The sequence below is a fragment of the Saccoglossus kowalevskii genome, chromosome 22, assembly GCF_978046115.1.
Source record: "Saccoglossus kowalevskii chromosome 22, keSacKowa6.1, whole genome shotgun sequence".
NCBI classification, from domain to species: domain Eukaryota; kingdom Metazoa; phylum Hemichordata; class Enteropneusta; family Harrimaniidae; genus Saccoglossus; species Saccoglossus kowalevskii.
This window is the reverse complement of record NC_140662.1, coordinates 29,823,490-29,850,882: the sequence shown is the minus strand read 5'-3', so window position 1 is coordinate 29,850,882 and position 27,393 is coordinate 29,823,490. Positions and strand designations below refer to the sequence as shown.

The following is a 27,393-nucleotide window of genomic DNA, read 5'->3' as shown; positions in this document are numbered from 1 at the left end:
AACATTACAATCATCTTGCCCGGTATATTGAAAGCTGTCACTGCCAGAGCCCTCAATCCATACAACATTACAATCATCCTACCCGGTGTATTGGAGGCTGTCACTGCCAGAGCCCTAAATCCATACAACATTACACTCATCCTGCCCGGGGTATGGGAGGCTGTCACTGCCAGAAACCTCAATCCATACAACATTACATTCATCCTGCCCAGTGTATGGGAGGCTGTCACTGCCAGAGCCCTCAATCCATACAACATTACAATCATCCTTCCCGGTGTATGGCTGGATGTCACTGCCACAGCCCTCAATCCATTCAACATTACATTCATCCTGCCCGATGTATGGGAGGCTCTCACTGCCAGACCCCTCAATCCATACAGCATTACATTCATCCTGCCCGGTGTATGGGAGGCTTTCACTGCCAGAGCCCTAAATCTATACATCATTACACTCATCCTGCCCGGTGTATGGGAGGCTGTCACTGCCAGACACCTCAATCCATACAACATTACATTCATCCTGCCCAGTGTATGGGAGGCTGTCACTGCCAGACACCTAAATCCATACAACATTACATTCATCCTGCCCGGTTTATGGGAGGCTGTCACTGCCAGACCCCTCAATCCATACAACATTACATTCTTCTTGCCCGGTATATTGAAGGCTGTCACTGCCAGACCCCTCAATCCATACAACATTACAATCATCTTGCCCGGTATATTGAAAGCTGTCACTGCCAGAGCCCTCAATCCATACAACATTACAATCATCCTACCCGGTGTATTGGAGGCTGTCACTGCCAGAGCCCTAAATCCATACAACATTACACTCATCCTGCCCGGGGTATGGGAGGCTGTCACTGCCAGAAACCTCAATCCATACAACATTACATTCATCCTGCCCAGTGTATGGGAGGCTGTCACTGCCAGAGCCCTCAATCCATACAACATTACAATCATCCTTCCCGGTGTATGGCTGGATGTCACTGCCACAGCCCTCAATCCATTCAACATTACATTCATCCTGCCCGATGTATGGGAGGCTCTCACTGCCAGACCCCTCAATCCATACAACATTACATTCATCTTGACCGGTATATTGAAGGCTGTCACTGCCAGAGCCCTCAATCCATACATCATTACATTCATCCTGCCCAGTGTATGGGAGGCTTTCACTGTCAGAGCCCTAAATCCATACATCATTACACTCATCCTGCCCGGTGTATGGGAGGCTGTCACTGCCAGTCACCTCAATCCATACAACATTACATTCATCCTGCCCGGTGTATGGCTTGCTGTCACTGCCAGAGCCCTAAATCCATACAACATTACACTCATCCTGCCCGGTGTATGGGAGGCTGTCACTGCCAGACACCTCAATCCATACAAGATTACATTCATCCTGCCCAGTGTATGGGAGGCTGTCACTGCCAGACACCTAAATCCATACAACATTACATTCATCCTGCCCGGTGTATGGGAGGCTGTCATTGCCAGGCAGTACACCTAAATCCATACAACATTACATTCATCCTGCTCGGTGTATTGCTGGCGTCACTGCCAGACCTCTCAATCCATACAATATTACATTCATCTTGCCCGGTATATTGAAGGCTGTCACTGCCAGAGCCCTCAATCCATACAGCATTACATTCATCCTGCCCGGTGTATGGGAGGCTTTCACTGCCAGAGCCCTAAATCTATACATCATTACACTCATCCTGCCCGGTGTATGGGAGGCTGTCACTGCCAGACACCTCAATCCATACAACATTACATTCATCCTGCCCAGTGTATGGGAGGCTGTCACTGCCAGACACCTAAATCCATACAACATTACATTCATCCTGCCCGGTTTATGGGAGGCTGTCACTGCCAGACAGTACACCTAAATCCATACAACATTACATTCATCCTGCTCGGTGTATGGCTGGCGTCACTGCCAGACCCCTCAAACCATACAACATTACATTCATCTTGCCCTGTATATTGAAGGCTGTCACTGCCAGAGCCCTCAATCCATACAGCATTACATTCATCCTGCCTGGTGTATGGGAGGCTTTCACTGCCAGACACCTAAATCCATACAACATTACATTCATCCTGCCCGGTGTATGGGAGGCTGTCACTGCCAGACGGTACACCTAAATCCATACAACATTACATTCATCCTGCTCGGTGTATGGCTGGCGTCACTGCCAGACCCCTCAATCCATACAACATTACAATCATCCTGCCCGGTGTATGGGAGGCTGTCACTGCCAGAGCCCTAAATCCATACAACATTACACTCATCCAGCCCGGTGTATGGGAGGCTTTCACTGCCAGAGCCCGCAATCCATCCAACATTATATTCATCCTGCCCGGTGTATGGCTGACTGTCACTACCAGAGCCCTCAATCCATACAACATTACATTCATCCTGCCCGGTGTATGGCTGGCTGTCATTGCCAGAGCCCCCAATCCATACAACATTACATTCATCCTGCCCAGTGTATGGCTTGCTGTCACTGCCAGAGCCCTCAATCCATACAACATTACATTCATCCTGCCCGGTGTATGGCTTGCTGTCACTGCCAGAGCCCTCAATCCATACAACATTACACTCATCCTGCTCGATGTATATGAGGCTGTCACTGCCAGAGCATTAAATCCATACAACATTACACTCATCCTGCCCGGTGTATGGCTGGCGTCACTGCCAGAGCCCTCAATTCATACAATATTACATTCATCCTGCCCGGTGTATGGGAGGCTGTCACTGCCAGAGGCCTCAATCCATACGGCATTACATTCATCCTGCCCGGTGTATGGGAGGCTGTTACTGCCAGAGCCCTCAATCCATCCAACATTATACTCATCCTGCCCGGTGTATGGCTTGCTGTCACTGCCGGAGCCCTCAATCCGTACAACATTAAATTCATCCTGCCCGGTGTATGGCTGGCTGTCACTGCCAGAGCCCTCAATCCATACAACATTACACTCATCCTGCCCGGTGTATGGGAGGCTGTCACTGCCAGACACCTCAATCCATACAAGATTATATTCATCCTGCCCAGTGTATGTGAGGCTGTCACTGCCAGACCCCTCAATCCATACAACATTACACTCATCCTGCTCGGTGTATATGAGGCTGTCACTGCCAGAGCATTAAATCCATACAACATTACACTCATCCTGCCCGGTGTATGGCTGGCGCCACTGCCAGAGCCCTCAATTCATACAATATTACATTCATCCTGCCCGGTGTATGGGAGGCTGTCACTGCCAGAGGCCTCAATCCATACGGCATTACATTCATCCTGCCCAGTGTATGGGAGGCTGTTACTGCCAGAGCCCTCAATCCATCCAACATTATACTCATCCTGCCCGGTGTATGGCTTGCTGTCACTGCCAGAGCCCTCAATCCGTACAACATTAAATTCATCCTGCCCGGTGTATGGCTGGCTGTCACTGCCAGAGCCCTCAATCCATACAACATTACACTCATCCTGCCCGGTGTATGGGAGGCTGTCACTGCCAGACACCTCAATCCATACAAGATTACATTCATCCTGCCCAGTGTATGTGAGGCTGTCACTGCCGGACCCCTCAATCCATACAACATTACATTCATCTTGCCCGGTATATTGAAGGCTGTCACTGCCAGAGCCCTCAATCCATACAGCATTACATTCATCCTCCCTGGTGTAGGGAGGCTTTCACTGCCAGACACCTAAATTCATACAACATTACATTCATCCTGCCCGGTGTATGGGAGGCTGTCACTGCCAGACGGTACACCTAAATCCATACAACATTACATTCATCCTGCTCGGTGTATGGCTGGCGTCACTGCCAGACCCCTCAATCCATACAACATTACAATCATCCTGCCCGGTGTATGGGAGGCTGTCACTGCCAGAGCCCTAAATCCATACAACATTACACTCATCCAGCCCGGTGTATGGGAGGCTTTCACTGCCAGAGCCCGCAATCCATCCAACATTATATTCATCCTGCCCGGTGTATGGCTGACTGTCACTACCAGATCCCTCAATCCATACAACATTACATTCATCCTGCCCGGTGTATGGCTGGCTGTCATTGCCAGAGCCCCCAATCCATACAACATTACATTCATCCTGCCCAGTGTATGGCTTGCTGTCACTGCCAGAGCCCTCAATCCATACAACATTACATTCATCCTGCCCGGTGTATGGCTTGCTGTCACTGCCAGAGCCCTCAATCCATACAACATTACACTCATCCTGCTCGGTGTATATGAGGCTGTCACTGCCAGAGCATTAAATCCATACAACATTACACTCATCCTGCCCGGTGTATGGCTGGCGTCACTGCCAGAGCCCTCAATTCATACAATATTACATTCATCCTGCCCGGTGTATGGGAGGCTGTCACTGCCAGAGGCCTCAATCCATACGGCATTACATTCATCCTGCCCGGTGTATGGGAGGCTGTTACTGCCAGAGCCCTCAATCCATCCAACATTATACTCATCCTGCCCGGTGTATGGCTTGCTGTCACTGCCAGAGCCCTCAATCCGTACAACATTAAATTCATCCTGCCCGGTGTATGGCTGGCTGTCACTGCCAGAGCCCTCAATCCATACAACATTACACTCATCCTGCCCGGTGTATGGGAGGCTGTCACTGCCAGACACCTCAATCCATACAAGATTACATTCATCCTGCCCAGTGTATGTGAGGCTGTCACTGCCAGACCCCTCAATCCATACAACATTACACTCATCCTGCTCGGTGTATATGAGGCTGTCACTGCCAGAGCATTAAATCCATACAACATTACACTCATCCTGCCCGGTGTATGGCTGGCGTCACTGCCAGAGCCCTCAATTCATAAAATATTACATTCATCCTGCCCGGTGTATGGGAGGCTGTCACTGCCAGAGGCCTCAATCCATACGGCATTACATTCATCCTGCCCGGTGTATGGGAGGCTGTTACTGCCAGAGCCCTCAATCCATCCAACATTATACTCATCCTGCCCGGTGTATGGCTTGCTGTCACTGCCAGAGCCCTCAATTCGTACAACATTAAATTCATCCTGCCCGGTGTATGGCTGGCTGTCACTGCCAGAGCCCTCAATCCATACAACATTACACTCATCCTGCCCGGTGTATGGGAGGCTGTCACTGCCAGACACCTCAATCCATACAAGATTACATTCATCCTGCCCAGTGTATGTGAGGCTGTCACTGCCAGACCCCTCAATCCATACAACATTACATTCATCTTGCCCGGTATATTGAAGGCTGTCACTGCCAGAGCCCTCAATCCATACAGCATTACATTCATCCTGCCTGGTGTATGGGAGGCTTTCACTGCCAGACACCTAAATCCATACAACATTACATTCATCCTGCCCGGTGTATGGCTGGCGTCACTGCCAGACCCCTCAATCCATACAACATTACAATCATCCTGCCCGGTGTATGGGAGGCTGTCACTGCCAGAGCCCTAAATCCATACAACATTACAATCATCCTGCCCGGTGTATGGGAGGCTGTCACTGCCAGAGCCCTAAATCCATACAACATTACACTCATCCAGCCCGGTGTATGGGAGGCTTTCACTGCCAGAGCCCGCAATCCATCCAACATTATATTCATCCTGCCCGGTGTATGGCTGACTGTCACTACCAGAGCCCCCAATCCATACAACATTACATTCATCCTGCCCAGTGTATGGCTTGCTGTCACTGCCAGAGCCCTCAATCCATACAACATTACACTCATCCTGCTCGGTGTATATGAGGCTGTCACTGCCAGAGCATTAAATCCATACAACATTACACTCATCCTGCACGGTGTATGGCTGGCTGTCACTGCCAGACCCCTCAATCCACACAACATTACATTCATCCTTCCCGGTGTATGGCTTGCTGTCACTGCCAGAGCCCTCAATCCGTACAACATTAAATTCATCCTGCCCGGTGTATGGCTGGCTGTCACTGCCAGAGCCCTCAATCCATACAACATTACACTCATCCTGCCCGGTGTATGGGAGGCTGTCACTGCCAGACACCTCAATCCATACAACATTACACTCAGCCTGCACGGTGTATGGGAGGCTGTCACTGCCAGACCCCTCAATCCACACAACATTACATTCATCCTTCCCGGTGTATGGCTGGCTGTCACTGCCAGAGCCCTCAATCCATACAACATTACATTCATCCTGCCCGGTGTATTGGAGGCTGTTACTGCCAGAGCCCTCTATCTATCCAACATTATATTCACCTGCCCGGTGTATGGCTTGCTGTCACTGCCAGAGCCCTCAATCCATACAACATTAAATTCATCCTGCCCGGTGTATGGCTGGCTGTCACTGCCAGAGCCCTCAATCCATACAACATTACACTCATCCTGCACGGTGTATGGCTGGCTGTCACTGCCAGACCCCTCAATCCACACAACATTACATTCATCCTTCCCGGTGTATGGCTGGCTGTCACTGCCAGAGCCCTCAATCCATACAACATTACATTCATCCTTCCCGGTGTATGGCTGTCTGTCACTGCCAGAGCCCTCAATCCATACAACATTACATTCATCCTGCACGGTGTATGGCTGGCTGTCACTGCCAGAGCCCTAAGTCCATACAACATTACGCTCATCCAGCCCGGTGTATGGGAGGCTTTCACTGCCAGAGCCCGCAATCCATCCAACATTATATTCATCCTGCCCGGTGTATGGCTGACTGTCACTACCAGAGCCCTCAATCCATACAACATTACATTCATCCTGCCCGGTGTATGGCTGGCTGTCATTGCCAGAGCCCCCAATCCATACAACATTACATTCATCCTGCCCAGTGTATGGCTTGCTGTCACTGCCAGAGCCCTCAATCCATACAACATTACATTCATCCTGCCCGGTGTATGGCTTGCTGTCACTGCCAGATCCCTCAATCCATACAACATTACACTCATCCTGCTCGGTGTATATGAGGCTGTCACTGCCAGAGCATTAAATCCATACAACATTACACTCATCCTGCCCGGTGTATGGCTGGCGTCACTGCCAGAGCCCTCAATTCATACAATATTACATTCATCCTGCCCGGTGTATGGGAGGCTGTCACTGCCAGAGGCCTCAATCCATACGGCATTACATTCATCCTGCCCGGTGTATGGGAGGCTGTTACTGCCAGAGCCCTCAATCCATCCAACATTATACTCATCCTGCCCGGTGTATGGCTTGCTGTCACTGCCAGAGCCCTCAATCCGTACAACATTAAATTCATCCTGCCCGGTGTATGGCTGGCTGTCACTGCCAGAGCCCTCAATCCATACAACATTACACTCATCCTGCCCGGTGTATGGGAGGCTGTCACTGCCAGACACCTCAATCCATACAACATTACACTCAGCCTGCACGGTGTATGGGAGGCTGTCACTGCCAGACCCCTCAATCCACACAACATTACATTCATCCTTCCCGGTGTATGGCTGGCTGTCACTGCCAGAGCCCTCAATCCATACAACATTACATTCATCCTGCCCGGTGTATTGGAGGCTGTTACTGCCAGAGCCCTCAATCCGTACAACATTAAATTCATCCTGCCCGGTGTATGGCTGGCTGTCACTGCCAGAGCCCTCAATCCATACAACATTAAATTCATCCTGCCCGGTGTATGGCTGGCTGTCACTGCCAGAGCCCTCAATCCATACAACATTACACTCATCCTGCACGGTGTATGGCTGGCTGTCACTGCCAGACCCCTCAATCCACACAACATTACATTCATCCTTCCCGGTGTATGGCTGGCTGTCACTGCCAGAGCCCTCAATCCATACAACATTACATTCATCCTTCCCGGTGTATGGCTGGCTGTCACTGCCAGAGCCCTCAATCCATACAACATTACATTCATCCTGCACGGTGTATGGCTGGCTGTCACTGCCAGAGCCCTCTATCCATTCAACATTACATTCATCCTGCCCGATGTATGGGAGGCTCTCACTGCCAGACACCTCAATCCATACAATATTACATTCGTCCTGCCCGGTGTATGGCAGGCTGTCACTGCCAGACCCCTCAATCCACACAACATTACATTCATCCTTCCCGGTGTATGGCTGGCTATCACTACCAGAGCCCTCAATCTATCCAACATTACATTCATCCTGCCCGGTGTATTGGAGGCTGTTACTGCCAGAGCCCTCTATCTATCCAACATTATATTCATCCTGCCCGGTGTATGGCTTGCTGTCACTGCCAGAGCCCTCAATCCATACAACATTAAATTCATCCTGCCCGGTGTATGGCTGGCTGTCACTGCCAGAGCCCTCAATCCATACAACATTACACTCATCCTGCACGGTGTATGGCTGGCTGTCACTGCCAGACCCCTCAATCCACACAACATTACATTCATCCTTCCCGGTGTATGGCTGGCTGTCACTGCCAGAGCCCTCAATCCATACAACATTACATTCATCCTTCCCGGTGTATGGCTGGCTGTCACTGCCACAGCCCTCAATCCATACAACATTACATTCATCCTGCACGGTGTATGGCTGGCTGTCACTGCCAGAGCCCTCTATCCATTCAACATTACATTCATCCTGCCCGATGTATGGGAGGCTCTCACTGCCAGACACCTCAATCCATACAATATTACATTCATCCTGCCCGGTGTATGGCAGGCTGTCACTGCCAGACCCCTCAATCCACACAACATTACATTCATCCTTCCCGGTGTATGGCTGGCTATCACTACCAGAGCCCTCAATCTATCCAACATTACATTCATCCTGCCCGGTGTATTGGAGGCTGTTACTGCCAGAGCCCTCTATCTATCCAACATTATATTCATCCTGCCCGGTGTATGGCTTGCTGTCACTGCCAGAGCCCTCAATCCATACAACATTAAATTCATCCTGCCCGGTGTATGGCTGGCTGTCACTGCCAGAGCCCTCAATCCATACAACATTACACTCATCCTGCCCGGTGTATGGGAGACTGTCACTGCCAGACACCTCAATCCATACAACATTGCACTCATCCTACACGGTGTATGGCTGGCTGTCACTGCCAGACCCCTCAATCCACACAACATTACATTCATCCTTCCCGGTGTATGGCTGGCTGTCACTGCCAGAGCCCTCAATCCATACAACATTACATTCATCCTTCCCGGTGTATGGCTGGCTGTCACTGCCAGAGCCCCCAATCTATACAACATTACATTCATCCTGCACAGTGTATGGCTGGCCTTCACTGCCAGAGCCCTCAATCGATTCAACATTACATTCATCCTGCCCGATGTATGGGAGGCTCTCACTGCCAGACACGTCAATCCATACAATATTACATTCATCCTGCCCGGTGTATGGCAAGTTGTAACTTCCAGACCCCTCAATCCATACAACATTACATACATCCTTCCTAGTGTATGGCTGGCTGTCACAGCCAGAGCCCTCAATCCATACAATATTAAATTCATCCTGGCCGTTGTATGGCTGGCTGTCAATACCAGACGCGTCAATCCATACAACATTACATTCATCCTGCCCGTTATTTGGCTTACTGTCAATACCAGACGCCGCAATCCATACAACATTCCATACTTCATGTCCTTTGTATGGCTGGCTATTACCATCTGACTTTCATTTTTTACCATATATATTGTAGACACTATTCTCTAGTGTATCGCCCTCAGCGCCTGACCTATTATCTAGATTTATAAATTTATCTGAACTGAGACTACAGTGTTTTCATATGTAAATCAGATTGATCTTAGTTCTTATTACTTGTATATTTTATCTGCTGTGATAATAAATTGTATAAATATATATATATATATATATATGTCATGGTATGTATGTATGTATTTAATACAGTGTAACTATAACCCATATAACCATGTTTTGTATTTGTTCTATCGACTCTATTTCAGCATGGAGTAGTTATGTATTCACAGTGCAATAGGGGACATATCACAAGAAATGTTACTAAGAGTTGACGAGCAATTATATTTGTGCTTAAATATTCAAATTCATTAATGCCCTTTCACAAAAAAACACGTTGTTTATTTATGAGCATTGCCTTGAATGTACGCTGATTGTCCCTCAGTTTAATTTCGAAAACGATAATGTACAATCTATGTAGCAATTCTAAAAAAACTAAACATAAGATACAGTATTATGCACAAACACAACACAACCATTGTATTGGAGTTGGAAATAGCAGTAATTTTGAAGATCGATCTATATATTGTATATATAATCTATAATTATCCTACGAAAAGTTATTTATTAATTTAAGACACTTACAATTCTCAATAAAATTAATTTATAAATGACTAAATAACTCTGTGGTATAGCGTTTGTTAAAACTTTGTGTTGTGCTGTTAATGTGTACGTCGTGCCCACATAATGTGAATATTGTTTAAATCCGCTGTTATTGTTTAGTTTGTAATATGTTGTTTTATTTTTTTGGAGGCTAACACACATGAATATTAGGACATTTCGTTTTTTTTATTAATCTTATTTATTGTTGACGAATCGCATTCCACATTCCAACGCTCTAAATGTTTGATGACAGTGGCATTATTTATTCATCCTGACGGCAAACTATTATCTCACACTTTCTATGAAACTTTTCAAGTTGTCCATTATAAATACTGATAATGAAAACGTGACTGATGTCCCAGAGGGCCACATTGATGAGAATTTTTACTGCATAACATGCAAAGAAATCAGTGCTTTACCGTGGCATAGCTAATCCACTCATTTTTTATCTACACTCTTGAGACAAGTTACCCTGGCAACTTATCGTTTATGACGCATGTGAAAAATCCTCAAAACCGAATTAGAGTTGACCCGAAAATAAAGAATTTATCAGGTTATTGTATTTCGATGTTTTTTTTTATTTTAGAAGACGATTGAGCACATATTAGTGTTTATGTAGTGTCATGTGAGAATATATATGCCAGTGACGTGTGTTGTTATTTAAGGTAGCAGTGAATATGTGATATCGTAAATAATGACTACGTTCTGTTAGCTGTACGTAACATAGTCTAATTGTTGATAAAATTCTTTCATTCGTTCAACGATTCTGGTTGACTTTAAATAATAATAATTGGTCCACACAATATTTCCACAGAGAGGGACCCAACGTCGCTGAATGTCAACCAAGGTTTAGAGCTGTGTCTATTTCTGTGTTTATACACAAAATTACTTGTGTACACAAAGAATTAACCATACTGACATTTCTCATATCGCGAATTATGAATAAGGAAACATTGCTTATGAGAGGATTGACATTTCTCACATCGTGAACTCAGAATAATTAACCATTGCTTATAAGAGGATTGACATTCCTCATATCGTGAATTCTGAATAATTAACCATTGCTTATACTGAGGATTGACATTTTTTAAATCGCGAATTCTGAATAATTAAACAATTGCTCATATAGAGAATTGGCATTTCATATCGTTAATTATGAATAATTAAATATTGCTTATACTGAGGATTGATAATTTTAATATCGTGTATTCTGAATAAGGAAACATTGCTTATACAGAGAATTGACATTTCTCATATCGTGAATTCTGAATAATTAACCATTGTTTATACAAAGGATTGACATTTCTCATATCGTTAAATCTGGATAATTAACAATTGCTTATAAGAGAACTTTCATTCCTCATATCGAGAATTCTGAATAATTAACCACTGCTTATACTGAGGATTGACATTCCTCATATCGTGAATTCTGAATAATTAACAATTGCTTATACTGAGAATTGACATTCCTCATATCGTGAATTCTGAATAATTAACAATTGCTTATACTGAGAATTGACATTTCTCATATCGTGAATTCTGAATAAATAACCATTGCGTATATTGAGGATTGACATTACACATATCGCGAATTCTGAATAATTAACCATTGCTTATACTGGAGATTGACATTCGTCATATCGCGAATACTGAATAATTAACAATTGCTTATACTGGGGATTGACATTACTCATATCGTGAATTCTGATTAATTAACCATTGCGTATATTGAGGATTGACATTACACATATCGCGAATTCTGAATAATTAACAATTGCTTATACTGGAGATTGACATTACTCATATCGTGAATTCTGAATACTTAACAATTGCTTATACTGAGGATTGATATTTCTCATATCGCGAATTCTGAATAAGGAAACATTGCTTATAAGAGAAATTACATTACTCATATAGCGAATTCTGAATACTTAACAATTGCTTATACTGAGGATTGATATTCCTCATATCGCGAATTCTGAATAATTAACCATTGCTTATACTGGGGATTGACATTACTCATATCGTGAATTCTGAATAATTAACAATTGCTTAAACTGGAGATTGACATTACTCATATCGCGAATTCTGAATAATTAACCATTGCTTATACTGGGGATTGACATTTCTCATATCACGAATTCTGAATAATTTACCATTGCTTATACCGAGGATTTACATTTTTCATATCATGAATTTTGCTACAAAACTGACAATTTTTCGCCCGGATAATTCTAATGAACTGATTATTCGGTGAGGTATTTGTATTTTGATACTTTTAGTATGTCAACGTTGATGGCAGTAATCATTTGCTTGCCTGAGTTGGCAGCATTATAAACATCATGATGTTTGATTTGATAATGCTAGCGTTGGTGGCAGTATACACATTTGCGATAGTGCCAAAAAAAATCGTTGATGGCGGTGTGCACATATTTGGCGGGGCAATGTCAGCATTTGTGACTATATGCACATGTTTGATGGGGTAATGTCTGCATTGGTGACTATATGCACATGTTTGATGGGATAATGTTAGCATTGGTGACTATATGCACATGTTTGATGGGATAATATCAGCATTGGTGAATATATGCACATGTTTGATGGGATAATATCAGCATTGGTGAATATATGCACATGTTTGATGGGATAATATCAGCATTGGTGACTATATGCACATGTCTGATGGGATAATGTCAGCATTGGTGAATATATGCATATGTTTGATGGGATAATTTCAGCATTGGAGAATATATGCACATTTGTGATGGGATAATGTCAGCATTGGTGAATATATGCACATGTTTGATGGGATAATATCAGCATTGGTGAATATATGCATATGTTTGATGGGATAATTTCAGCATTGGTGACTATATGCACATGTTTGATGGGATAATATCAGCATTGGTGAATATATGCACATTTGTGATGGGATAATATCAGCATTGGTGACTATATGCACATGTTTGATGGGATATCAGCATTGGTGAATATATGCACATGTTTGATGGGATAATGTCAGCATTGGTGACTATATGCAAATGTTTGATGGGATAATATCAGCATTGGTGACTATATGCACATGTTTGATGGGATAATATCAGCATTGGTGACTATATGCACATGTTTGATGGGATAATATCAGCATTGGTGACTATATGCACATGTTTGATGGGATAATGTCAGCATTGGTGACTATATGCACATGTTTGATGGGATAATATCAGCATTGGTGACTATATACACATGTTTGATGGGATAATATCAGCATTGGTGACTATATACACATGTTTGATGGGATAATGTCAGCATGTGTGACTATATGCAAATGTTTGATGGGATAATGTCAGCATTGGTGAATATATACACATGTTTGATGGGATAATATCAGCATTGGTGAATATATGCACATTTGTGATGGGATAATATCAACATTGGAGACTATATGCAAATGTTTGATGGGATAATATCAGCATTGGTGACTATATGCAAATGTTTGATGGGATAATGTCAGCATTGGTGAATATATACACATGTTTGATGGGGTAATATCAGCATTGGTGACTATATACACATGTTTGATGGGATAATATCAGCATTGGTGACTATATGCAAATGTTTGATGGGATAATGTCAGCATTTGTGACTATATACACATGTTTGATGGGATAATATCAGCATTGGTGAATATATGCACATGTTTGATGGGATAATGTCAGCGTTGGTGGCGCATGCCCAGGTTGAACATTACGTACACTGTACAAAGTATTTGATGGCAATATCAATTTGTATATCATGATATGTGTATGAATTAACATAATTATGCATTATTGAAGCGGATTCTCCATTATTCAGTGAGGAATCAGTAATAGGCAGTAATACCCGCATTGATCACGTGACCAAACCACATTATCTGCAAGATATAACTAGAATTTATTTCCTTTATGATACAAAAAACGTTACAAACACTTTAAATGTAGAGGGCGTGGTTTGATTTGTTATCCCACTAAACATTAAAATAAAGGCCATAAGCATTCGTTATACCCCCTGATTTAAATGGTCAAATCAAGAAATCAACTATGTCTATATAAAGTCCACGTGCGCAACCACTCTTGATGTTGGTAGGTCACGTAATTACTTCCGGTGTCAGGTTTCCACTTGAAGCGACAGTATATTTAGCTATGAGAATAGGTAATTGTGATATCCATTGAGATAAGGTTACGAAATATCTTGCAGCGTCATTATAGGATGTACAACTGAGCTTGACGGTCAAGCATCGTAATTAGAACTTACATATGTATGCCACATGTTATTACCAGATAAAAAAGTTTTAAATGGTTGCTGACGAATGATTTCAAAAATCTCTGTTAAACACAATTGGAACTATTTCGGGATAATTGGATTCGCTTAAAATGTGCTACTGTTCGTTTTAGATTTTTTTCTGATAATTTCTTGTATTGATATCAGAAATGATGAAATTAAGAACAATACTACCCTACAGTAGCACATTTTAATCGAATCCAATTATCCCGAAATAGTTCCAATTGTGTTGTTATATATTCTATTACTTCAGCAGCATTAAGTGCACCAAGTATGTGCGCCATCTATAGACCGTGATATTCCAAACACGTCGTGTCTTCAGCATTTATTAAACTGACAGAAAGAAAGACTTGAGTGTGAGACGAACCCCGCAAGGTGTATTGATATGTATTATACATAGAAATATTGAATAATGCCGCACATATATCGTAAATATGATGGATTATAATCTAAAGCCACTCAGCAGGTCAAAAGGTGTAAATTGAGAAATTGTTTGTCTTAAGTTACACATAATTGTAATATTATTCATAACAAAATCAAAATAATCATGATTAATGTTACTATCTCTTATATTATCTGTTCGATGGCAATTTTTAGTTATTTGTAATCTTCCAAACTACTCCATGGCATTCAAGTAAGATTTGTTATTACATGATGACTTGTACATTGACAGCAACATCCAGCCATCGTACGTGGCATTGCCTAAAATAGTAAATATAATTCTTTGAGACATTTCTGTTGTATCAGTGATTCAATGTAGTGCTATGATATAATCCGTGGCATTGATTTAAAGGGCGGCAGTCATCGCGCTGCGCTTGTGCGACATTTGTGTTGATAAAAATTGATTTTCTCACAACCCAATGCGCCCATCTAATGGAAATCACAAGTAGGAGGTTTGACCTGGACGAAATTTGCACAAATTACCGCCAGTGAGTCCTCCACACCTTCTAATCACTAAAAATATACTTAATTAGAGAATGGTTGATCTGCGCAACAGTCAAAGTCGCCATCTTTGTTTACATGAGACCCTAATATCTCGCGTATGTGTGACGCGACGACTACCACAATTTAATCTCGATTTGCCACATAACAAATGGAGTAATTAGAATTTTTAAGATTTCAATGGTAAACAAATGACGAATCCAAAGTTCACACGACACAGATAATATTGATTACTTCCGGTCCATACATATAATGACAAGTTTCTGGGGTCACTGATGTTCAAAATACTGGTGATTATACATCATGCTGGAATAGCTGTAACCCAAAGTTAAAAAATGCGATATTTTGGAAGCGCCCATTGATTATTTGACATGCGTATTCACTTTAAATGTAGTGAATACAATTGTGAGCTGTGATAACATATTACTGCAAAAACACGCGCGATATGGCAATATTGCAATAGCAAACGACTATTACCATCATTGCAAAAATACATGCAATATCGTTCGTATTGTAATTACAAAAGATGTTGCCGTCATTGATATCGTGGATATCGCTGTTATTGCTAATACCTACGCTCATATTCCAATTACACACGATATAGCCGTTACTGCAAAAATACATGTGATTCCGATATTGCTGTTTTACAAACACATGTGACATCGGTCACATTGCAAACACATGCTATATCGACCATATTGTGATTACAAACGGTATCGCCGTCATTGCAAAAACACACGATATCGCTGATATTGAAAACACATACTACGATACCACGTATATTGCAATTGCACATTTGAAACACATGCACGATCCATGTCGTTGAAAACACATGTCATTTCGTCCATATTGCAATTACACACGATATCGCCATCATTGCAAAACACTGCAATATTGCTGTTATAGCAAACACTTGCAATATTGCCCATACTGCAATTACACACGATATAGTCGTCACTATAAACCACATGCGATATTAATTTGTTTTAAAAACATACGTGAGATCGGCCATATTGCAATTAAAACCGATATCACTGTCATTGTAAACATACAATAAGACATGCGATATCGACCATAATTCAAAGACATACGATATCACAAATATTGCATATTCACACGATATATCCGTCAATACAAACATATCACTGTTATTGCAAGCACATGCGATATCGTTTACATTACAAACAATATCGCCAATATTCTAAAACCACCTCCGATATGGCAAACATGCGATATCGTCCATAATGCAATTAAACACGATATCGGTATTATTGGAAAAATATATGCGATATCATTAATTGCAAACACATTAAACAAAGCTCGAATGGCAAACACAGACGCCATTGTCGTCATTGCAAACGATATCGTCGATTATGCCAACATGCAATACATCACCATCATTAAAATTTGGACATTTCGAAACATGAAAAGTGTAAAAGCTTGCTGTTGGTATATTATGACGTCAAACTTGCGAAAATTAATACGTCATGTGATACAAAGAAAACGCGTTATTCGGGAATCACAATAAAATGTATTTTAATTGTTCATTAAAAAGATCTTTTTTTTTTCTGATAAAAAGTCAATTCACATGTCAGTGAAAACAATCATTTGGTCATTAGGGTAATCTAGATTGTCAGCCAAGTATCATTTCCCAACCATATTCTTTATCAGCTCTTGTAACACGGTTAGGAAGTCTGAAATGTGCCTTAAATGGTGACCGTTTATTGTGCACTGATGTTTTCACGTTTTCTCCCAGGTAACCTCGCGGTATATAACTGTCAAATATTTGCGTAGATCGTTTGTTCAGATCGTCGTCGTCTTCATCAGATAACACGTCCGTTTCATAATCATCAAAGTCCCTGTCTGGTATTTGATTAACAAATGTATCATCGTCATCCCAGTCTCGTTTTCCTAGAATCAAGCCCCAGCCGTACTGCTCTCCACGCTTATCGTTCCAGTCGTGGTTACCATAGTTTCTTTTTCCAAATACCATTCCCCATCCGTAATCTCCGCCCCTTTTCCAGTCAATGTCCCCCCGCTTATCCACTCCATTCCTTGCTACGAAATGAATTCTTTTGTTTGATTTCTGTTTTGGTGACCAACTTATGCAACCAGTTCCACTCGTCTCATCGCACTTTGCGTGTGTATTGTCAAATGAACCCCATCGTTGTACTCCCAGTTTGTTCAGGTTCGGATTCCTTTTCCCAAACATCATTCCCCAGCCATAATCACTTTTTCCAGCCTCTTTCTTTGAGGGCGCATTGCGTTTTCCAAAAGTTGTTCCCCAGCCATACTCATCATCCAAACTTCGTTTCGTTTTGCTTCGTTTTCCGAACAGTGTTCCCCACCCGTAATCTTTATTTCCTCGTTTGTCCTCCAGTGGATTTGATTCAAATGTGTTGTCTTGTATTTCAGATGCTTCCTTTTCTTTGATCCATTCTATGGAATCTAACAATCCCTTGTCTTCCCTATCCAACGCTGGTGAGGGTACCCATGCAGACAGGACAACATCAAAACTGACGACTGACAACAACAATAGCACCAAGATTTTCATCGTAGATGGCGCTGTTTAAACGCTTTATCTGAAAAAAATATAAAGAGATCATCACTTGAGGAGTAAATGCATTTTTTGGGCACGAAACAGTATTTTTTGTTGTCGATTTTTGTTTTCCTTTTTATTATTATTTTGGAGCTCTACCCTAAGTGGAATATACTAAGATAGAACATAATTTCAGGGTCCTGAGTGCCCTCCGAATATGTACATTGGAACTGCGTTTAAACCAATATAGTATCGTTTTTTTAATTTTTTAAGATTGCTAGTTTGTCAACGTCTCCACCGTACGAACGTGTACTGCAAACCAACATGCACCGCGATGTGTTAATTACAAAACGTCTTTTCGACTGAGACATTTGCACATGTATTCCAAATTCAATCAATTAAGCTGGCGTCAACGAACTCCAATCTCCTCAATTAACAAATCAAACCGAATATTGAAGTACAACACACCTTTGACGCGAAATAGCTATTTTTAATTGCAAATGTAAAACCCTGAACGTGTTAAACATAATATTATTTAACCCAGTTAGTCGCACCGTTTAAACTTTGTTATAAAATGATCGAATATCCGAGGGTTTCATTTGGTGAGTTATGGCGATAATAAAAGCATGTTGTAGGCGTTAACTGACAGGATGTGCTCAGTTCCGCCGTGGTTCCACTATGGTGAAATACGATATACTGTCATGGCAATAATTTCATTTCATTCGATGTGTGTACTATCCGACAGACGTTATACACCACGTCATGTAAAACATGCCACATGTGTGAACTGACAAGTTCCTCATTACTACTGTTTAATTCAATAAAGAACCATTTTTTCAGTTAACGCTATGTGCGTCAGTGCATGAACAAAGTCACGTGTAAAGTCAATGAACTGCAAGTCGAATGCAGTCCAGTGTAAATTACATACATGTTTATGTAGTCTGTATTGCGTTTCAACAACAAACATACAATACCTCAGATTATACGAATACGTTGGAAAAATGCAATATAGATTCAATCTAATACTGTATAATACTGATAAACTGCATCTTGTTTACCAGGAATGGCGTGCTCGGCATCCATTTAATTGCACTCTAGACAAAATGGTGCTATTTTGACAAAATTACAGCTAGCATAACAATTTACACCTTAGATATCAAATACATGATGTTACGCATCTAGTATATAAGCATGATCTAGCCAAGAAATGTAAGCACATTTGCCCTACACCACACCCACATATCGCTAATTAGGCGGCAAGCGGGTATAATGTCAGTGGTTATTCAACTTAAGTCGTGTTAGGTTAAACGTCTTCCTGAAGAGCTACGAGAAGCGAAAACAGCTTTTCCTAACCACTTATAAATAAACCATAGAAAATGTATTTATTTATTCTAATAATAATGTATTTTCGGCTAGAATCTCAAATCAGAATAAGATGCTCTTAATTGACGCCATCATGAAAAACGGTGCCTCTGATTGGCGCAATTCTTTGATTAAAGCGCGGTAGTCGTCGCGCTACGCATGTGCGTGATATACGGGTCTCATATAAACAAAGATGGCGACTTTGACTGTTGCGCAGATCAACGAGTACGAAATGAGACGTTTCCAAGCTTTAAAGGGAACCTCAATCCAAACAACATAATGACCCGTAAAGAAAAAGCTCCACAAATGTAGGAGAATGCAATTTACACTTTTTTTATATCAGTTTTCATTCTCTAGATATTCAACTTTTCATCGTTATTATGTAGTCAGCCATCTTGATTCTCAAGCAAAGGATTATGGGTAAAGTATGACATCATAGAATCTGTTGTCAGAAATTGAGAAAATTATTTCATCTATAACATGAGAAATACTGATGCGAATTAGTTCAAATTTTCGTTGTGCATATTACTCATGTATATAATTAAAGTAATGGAAATTGGAATTTTACAAATACACATAAATTGAAGATATTGTTAAAAACGTTAAAAAAATAAAAATCAATATTTTAGTTGTGAAATATAGAATGGTACTTTTTTGTCCCCTTTTTGTGCTCAACATGTGATATATCATCTATATAACCTACTCACGTTGGTAAATTGTATACAATATAAGGAAATTTTGGCATTTGGTAGAAAAACATAAAAATTAATATTGTCAGTTCTGTTTCCATGACAACTATTTTATAAGCATGGATGGCACCAGTACATGTATGCTACCAATTTCTAAACTTTCAGCCAATCTGAAGTTCAACTTTTGAAGTTATAGATGAAATCATTTTCTCAATTTATGACAACAGATTGTATGATGTCATACTTTACCCATAATCCTTTGCTTGAACATCAAGATGGCTGACGACGTAATACTGGTGAAAAGTGGAATATCTAGAGAATGAAAAGTGATACAACAAAACTGTAAATTGCATTCTCCTACATTGGTGGAGCTTTTTCTTTAGGGGTTATTATGTTGTTTGGATTGAGGTTCCCTTTAATTAAGCAATTTTCATGTTATTGGAAGGTATCGAAGAAGTCACCGGCGGTAATCAGTGCAAGTCGCGCCCAGGTCAAACCTCATACTCGTGATTTCCATTTGAAGAGCGCATTGGATTGTGGGAAAATCAATGTTTATCAACACAAGTGCGACGACTACCGCTCTTTAAACATCGTGAATTGCCTCCGTAACTTGTTACAGAAACTACTGGTAAATATTGTAGCCATTGTTTACTCATCTCCGATCCTCTCCAAGCTAGAAGTCAGTAAACAACGTATGCATACATGAATACTGAATTAGTCGGGGAATATATTCATGAGTTTTCAGTAGTGAAAAACCGTTGAAATGATTGTTTTAAAAAAACAGTGACATGTATAAACTGCTAGTCATGCTGGGAAAAGATATGGTCACCCACTGTACATCTTTTTCTAAAATATAATCTTTCTCCATCCAACTCCTGAATGTACAAGTATCACAACAAAATGAATATATATATATATAAGTACAATAATTTTTCAACTTTCCGTTAATGTATTAACTGCCCTATTTAATAACTGCAAGATCTGAACTTCAGTCGTCTATACATTTTATTTCGAGATACATTGTGAAGGCAATTGTGATGTGGCTATGCGACTCGTCCATTTGAAACGTGTGAATAGTTTATTAGAAAACTTCTCTGCTTCATTTTAGGTTTTTTTATTTTTTTTTTATTATAAACACTATGTTGTTCATTTTTAAATGTAAAATATCTTATTTCCCTATACTACATATGTAACAGAACGATGTTGGTTTGTCCTGTAAGTTATTTTGAAGCTTGTGTGAAGCATGGCGCTCTATATGTGCTGCTGACTTGAAGTGAATCATCTGAGACGTTTGTTCAGGGAGGTTAACATGCTTGATAGCACCTTTAACGGAGGATTAGAAATTCAAGCGTTCTAACCCGAGACAAATAAAAATAACAACCAGTCGACTGTGGTAGTTTATAAAGGCCTAGTTACATAACAGTAGAAAGAGTAAGAAAAGAATAACTTTAATTTTTTTAAATTGCGTTAGCGTTAAAACTTACTAAAGTAATTGTAATTTCCTGTGGCTACTCAATGTCATGAGGTATTCAATTAAGTATATAATGTTAAATCATAGCTACGTATATATTATTAATCATACCTATAACCCACTACCCAGATATAGATAAACTAGTATTGTCCTGACAATGTTGTATAGCATTACCCAGATATAGATTAACTAGTATTGTCCTGACAATGTTGTACAGCATTACCCAGATATAGATAAACTAGTATTGTCCTGACAATGTTGCACAGCATTACCCAGATATAGATTAACTAGTATTGTCCTGACAATGTTGCACAGCATTACCCAGATATAGATTAACTAGTATTGTCCTGACAATGTTGTACAGCATTACCCAGATATAGATAAACTAGTATTGTCCTGACAATTTTGTATAGCATTACCCAGATATAGATAAACTAGTATGGTCCTGACAATGTTGTATCGCATTACCCAGATATAGATAAACTAGTATTGTCCTGACAATGTTGTATAGCATTACGCAGATATAGATAAACTAGTATTGTCCTGACAATGTTGTATAGCATTACCCAGATATAGATAAACTAGTATGGTCCTAACAATGTTGTATCGCATTACCCAGATATAGATAAACTAGTACTGTCCTGACAATGTTGTACAGCATTACCCAGATATAGATAAGCTAGTATTGTCCTGACAATGTTGTATAGCATTACCCAGATATAGATAAACAAGTATGGTCCTGACAATGTTGTATAGCATTACCCAGATATAGATAAACTAGTATTGTCCTGACAATGTTGTATAGCATTACCCAGATATAGATAAACTAGTATTGTCCTGACAATGTTGTACTGCATTACCCAGATATAGATAAACTAGTATTGTCCTGACAATGTTGTATAGCATTACCCAGATATAGATAAACTAGTATTGTCCTGACAATGTTGTACTGCATTACCCAGATATAGATAAACTAGTATGGTCCTGACAATGTTGTACTGCATTACCCAGATATAGATAAACTAGTATTGATCTGACAATGTTGTACAGCATTACCCAGATATAGATAAACTAGTATTGTCCTGACAATGTTGTATAGCATTACCCAGATATAGATTAACTAGTATTGTCCTGACAATGGTGTACAGCATTACCCAGATATAGATAAACTAGTATTGTCCTGACAATGTTGTATAGCATTACCCAGATATAGATAAACTAGTATTGTCCTGACAATGTTGTATAGCATTACCCAGATATAGATTAACTAGTATTGTCCTGACAATGTTGTACAGCATTACCCAGATATAGATTAACTAGTATTGTCCTGACAATGTTGTACAGCATTACCCAGATATAGATTAACTAGTATTGTCCTGACAATGTTGTACAGCATTACCCAGATATAGATTAACTAGTATTGTCCTGACAATGTTGCACAGCATTACCCAGATATAGATTAACTAGTATTGTCCTGACAATGTTGTACAGCATTACCCAGATATAGATAAACTAGTATTGTCCTGACAATGTTGTATAGCATTACCCAGATATAGATAAACAAGTATGGTCCTGACAATGTTGTATAGCATTACCCAGATATAGATAAACTAGTATTGTCCTGACAATGTTGTATAGCATTACCCAGATATAGATAAACTAGTATTGTCCTGACAATGTTGTACTGCATTACCCAGATATAGATAAACTAGTATTGTCCTGACAATGTTGTATAGCATTACCCAGATATAGATAAACTAGTATTGTCCTGACAATGTTGTACTGCATTACCCAGATATAGATAAACTAGTATGGTCCTGACAATGTTGTACTGCATTACCCAGATATAGATAAACTAGTATTGATCTGACAATGTTGTACAGCATTACCCAGATATAGATAAACTAGTATTGTCCTGACAATGTTGTATAGCATTACCCAGATATAGATAAACTAGTATTGTCCTGACAATGTTGTACTGCATTACCCAGATATAGATAAACTAGTATGGTCATGACAATGTTGTACTGCATTACCCAGATATAGATAAACTAGTATTGATCTGACAATGTTGTACAGCATTACCCAGATATAGATAAACTAGTATGGTCCTGACAATGTTGTATAGCATTACCCAGATATAGATAAACTAGTATTGTCCTGACAATGTTGTACTGCATTACCCAGATATAGATAAAGTAGTATTGTCCTGACAATGTTGTATAGCATTACCCAGATATAGATAAACTAGTATTGTCCAGACAATGTTGTACTGCATTACCCAGATATAGATAAACTAGTATGGTCCTGACAATGTTTTACTGCATTACCCAGATATAGATAAACTAGTATTGTCCTGACAATGTTGTACAGCATTACCCAGATATAGATAAACTAGTATTGTCCTGACAATGTTGTACTGCATTACCCAGATATAGATAAACTAGTATTGTCCTGAGAATGTTGTACAGCATTACCCAGATATAGATAAACTAGTATTGTCCTGACAATGTTGTACAGCATTACCCAGATATAGATAAACGAGTATTGTCGTGACAATGTTGTACAGCATTACACAGATATAGATAAACTAGTATTGTCCTGTCAATGTTGTATAGCATTTCCCAGATATAGATAAACTAGTATTGTCCTGACAATGTTGTACAGCATTACCCAGATATAGATAAACTAGCATTACCCAGATATAGATAAACTAGTATTGCCCTGACAATGTTGTACAGCATTACCCAGATATAGATAAACTAGTATTGTCCTGACAATGTTGTACAGCATTACCCAGATATAGATAAACTAGTATTGTCCTGACAATGTTGTACAGCATTACCCAGATATAGATAAACTAGTATTGTCCTGACAATGTTGTACTGCATTACCTAGATATAGATAAACTAGTATTATCCTGACAATGTTGTATAGCATTACCCAGATATAGATAAACTAGTATTGTCCGGACAATGTTGTACAGCATTACCCAGATATAGATAAACTAGTATTGTCCTGACAATGTTGTACAGCATTACCCAGATATAGATAAACTAGTATGGTCCTGACAATGTTGTACAGCATTACCCAGATATAGATAAACTAGTATGGTCCTGACAATGTTGTACAGCATTACCCAGATATAGATAAACTAGTATTGTCCTGACAATGTTGTACAGCATTACCCAGATATAGATAAACTAGTATTGTCCTGACAATGTTGTACAGCATTACCCAGATATAGATAAACTAGTATGGTCCTGACAATGTTGTACAGCATTACCCAGATATAGATAAACTAGTATGGTCCTGACAATGTTGTACAGCATTACCCAGATATAGATAAACTAGTATTGTCCTGACAATGTTGTACAGCATTACCCAGATATAGATAAACTAGTATTGTCCTGAAAATATTGTACAGCATTACCCAGATACAGATAAACTAGTATGGTCCTGACAATGTTGTACAGCATTACCCAGATACAGATAAACTAGTATGGTCCTAAAAATGTTGTACAGCATTACCCAGATATAGATAAACTAGTATTGTCCTGACAATGTTGTACAGCATTACCCAGATATAGATAAACTAGTATTGTCCTGACAATGTTGTATAGCATTACCCAGATATAGGTAAACTAGTATTGTCGTGACAATGTTGTACAGCATTACCCAGATATAGATAAACTAGTATTGTCCTGACAATGTTTTACAACATTGCCCAGATATAGATGAACTAGTATTGTCCTGACAATGTTGTACTGCATTACCCAGATATAGATAAACTAGTATGGTCCTGACAATGTTGTACAGCATTACCCAGATATAGATAAACTAGTATTGTCCTGACAATTTTGTATAGCATTACCCAGATATAGATAAACTAGTATTGTCCTGACAATGTTGTACAGCATTACCCAGATATAGATAAACTAGTATTGTCCTGACAATGTTGTATAGCATTACCCAGATATAGATAAACTAGTATTGTTCTGACAATGTTGTATAGCATTACCCAGATATAGATAAACTAGTATTGTCCTGACAATGTTGTATAGCATTACCCAGATATAGATAAACTAGTATTGTCCTGACAATGTTGCACAGCATTACCCAGATATAGATTAACTAGTATTGTCCTGACAATGTTGTACAGCATTACCCAGATATAGATAAACTAGTATTGTCCTGACAATGTTGTATAGCATTACCCAGATATAGATAAACTAGTATTGTCCTGACAATGTTGTATAGCATTACCCAGATATAGATAAACTAGTATTGCCCTGACAATGTTGTACAGCATTACCCAGATATAGATAAACTAGTATGGTCCTGACAATGTTGTACAGCATTACCCAGATATAGATAAACTAGTATTGTCCTGACAATGTTGTACAGCATTACCCAGATATAGATAAACTAGTATTGTCCTGACAATGTTGTATAGCATTACCCAGATATAGATAAACTAGTATTGTCCTGACAATGTTGTATAGCATTACCCAGATATAGATAAACTAGTATTGTCCTGACAATGTTGTATAGCATTACCCAGATATAGATAAACTAGTATTGTCCTGACAATGTTGTACAGCATTACCCAGATATAGATAAACTAGTATTGTCCTGACAATGTTGTACAGCATTACCCAGATATATATAAACTAGTATTGTCCTGACAATGTTGTACAGCATTACCCAGATACAGATAAACTAGTATGGTCCTGACATCATTGTACAGCATTACCCAGATATAGATAAACTAGTATTGTCCTGACAATGTTGTATAGCATTACCCAGATATAGATAAACTAGTATGGTCCTGACAATGTTGTATAGAAATACCCAGATATAGATAAAGTAGTATTGTCCTGACAATATTGTACAGCATTACCCAGATATAGATAAATTAGTATTGTCCTGACAATGTTGTATAGCATTACCCAGATATAGATAAACTAGTATTGTCCTGACAATGTTGTATAGCATTACCCAGATATAGATAAACTAGTATTGTCCTGACAATGTTGTATAGCCTTACCCAGATATAGATAAACTAGTATTGTCCTGACAATGTTGTATAGCATTACCCAGATATAGATAAACTAGTATTGTCCTGACAATGTTGTATAGCATTACCCAGATATAGATAAACTAGTATTGTCCTGACAATGTTGTACAGCATTACCCAGATATAGATAAACTAGTATTGTCCTGACAATGTTGTACAGCATTACCCAGATATAGATAAACTAGTATTGTCCTGACAATGTTGTATAGAATTACCCAGATATAGATAAACTAGTATTGTCCTGACAATGTTGTACAGCATTACCCAGATATAGATAAACTAGTATTGTCCTGACAATGTTGTATGGCATTACCCAGATATAGATAAACTAGTATTGTCCTGACAATGTTGTACAGCATTACCCAGATATAGATAAACTAGTATTGTCCTGACAATGTTGTACAGCATTACCCAGATATAGATAAACTAGCATTACCCAGATATAGATAAACTAGTATTGTCCTGACAATGTTGTATAGCATTACCCAGATATAGATAAACTAGTATTGTCCTGACAATGTTGTACTGCATTACCCAGATATAGATAAACTATTATTATTTTGACAACATTATTCATATGAACAAGTATTTTGAGTTATACAAATGTATTGTATTATTTAGCAAATAAGCAGCTTTTTTCATGTCAAGTAATGCCACACATATTATAGTTG

The 27,393-nt window shown here is 39.9% G+C and overlaps 1 protein-coding gene across 1 annotated transcript in view; it reads right to left on the bottom strand.

The window, feature by feature from the left end:
* Window positions 1-14,228: 14,228 nt before the first annotated feature.
* LOC100368382 (uncharacterized) overlaps window positions 14,229-27,393 on the bottom strand; it is a 37,587-nt gene continuing 24,422 nt past the window's right edge. Inside the window, exon 2 of the mRNA XM_002738068.4 lies at window positions 14,229-18,163. Within this exon, the coding sequence (XP_002738114.1) occupies window positions 17,215-18,135 (921 nt within the window). The 5' untranslated portion in view covers window positions 18,136-18,163 and the 3' untranslated portion in view covers window positions 14,229-17,214. The remainder of the gene's footprint in view (window positions 18,164-27,393) is intronic.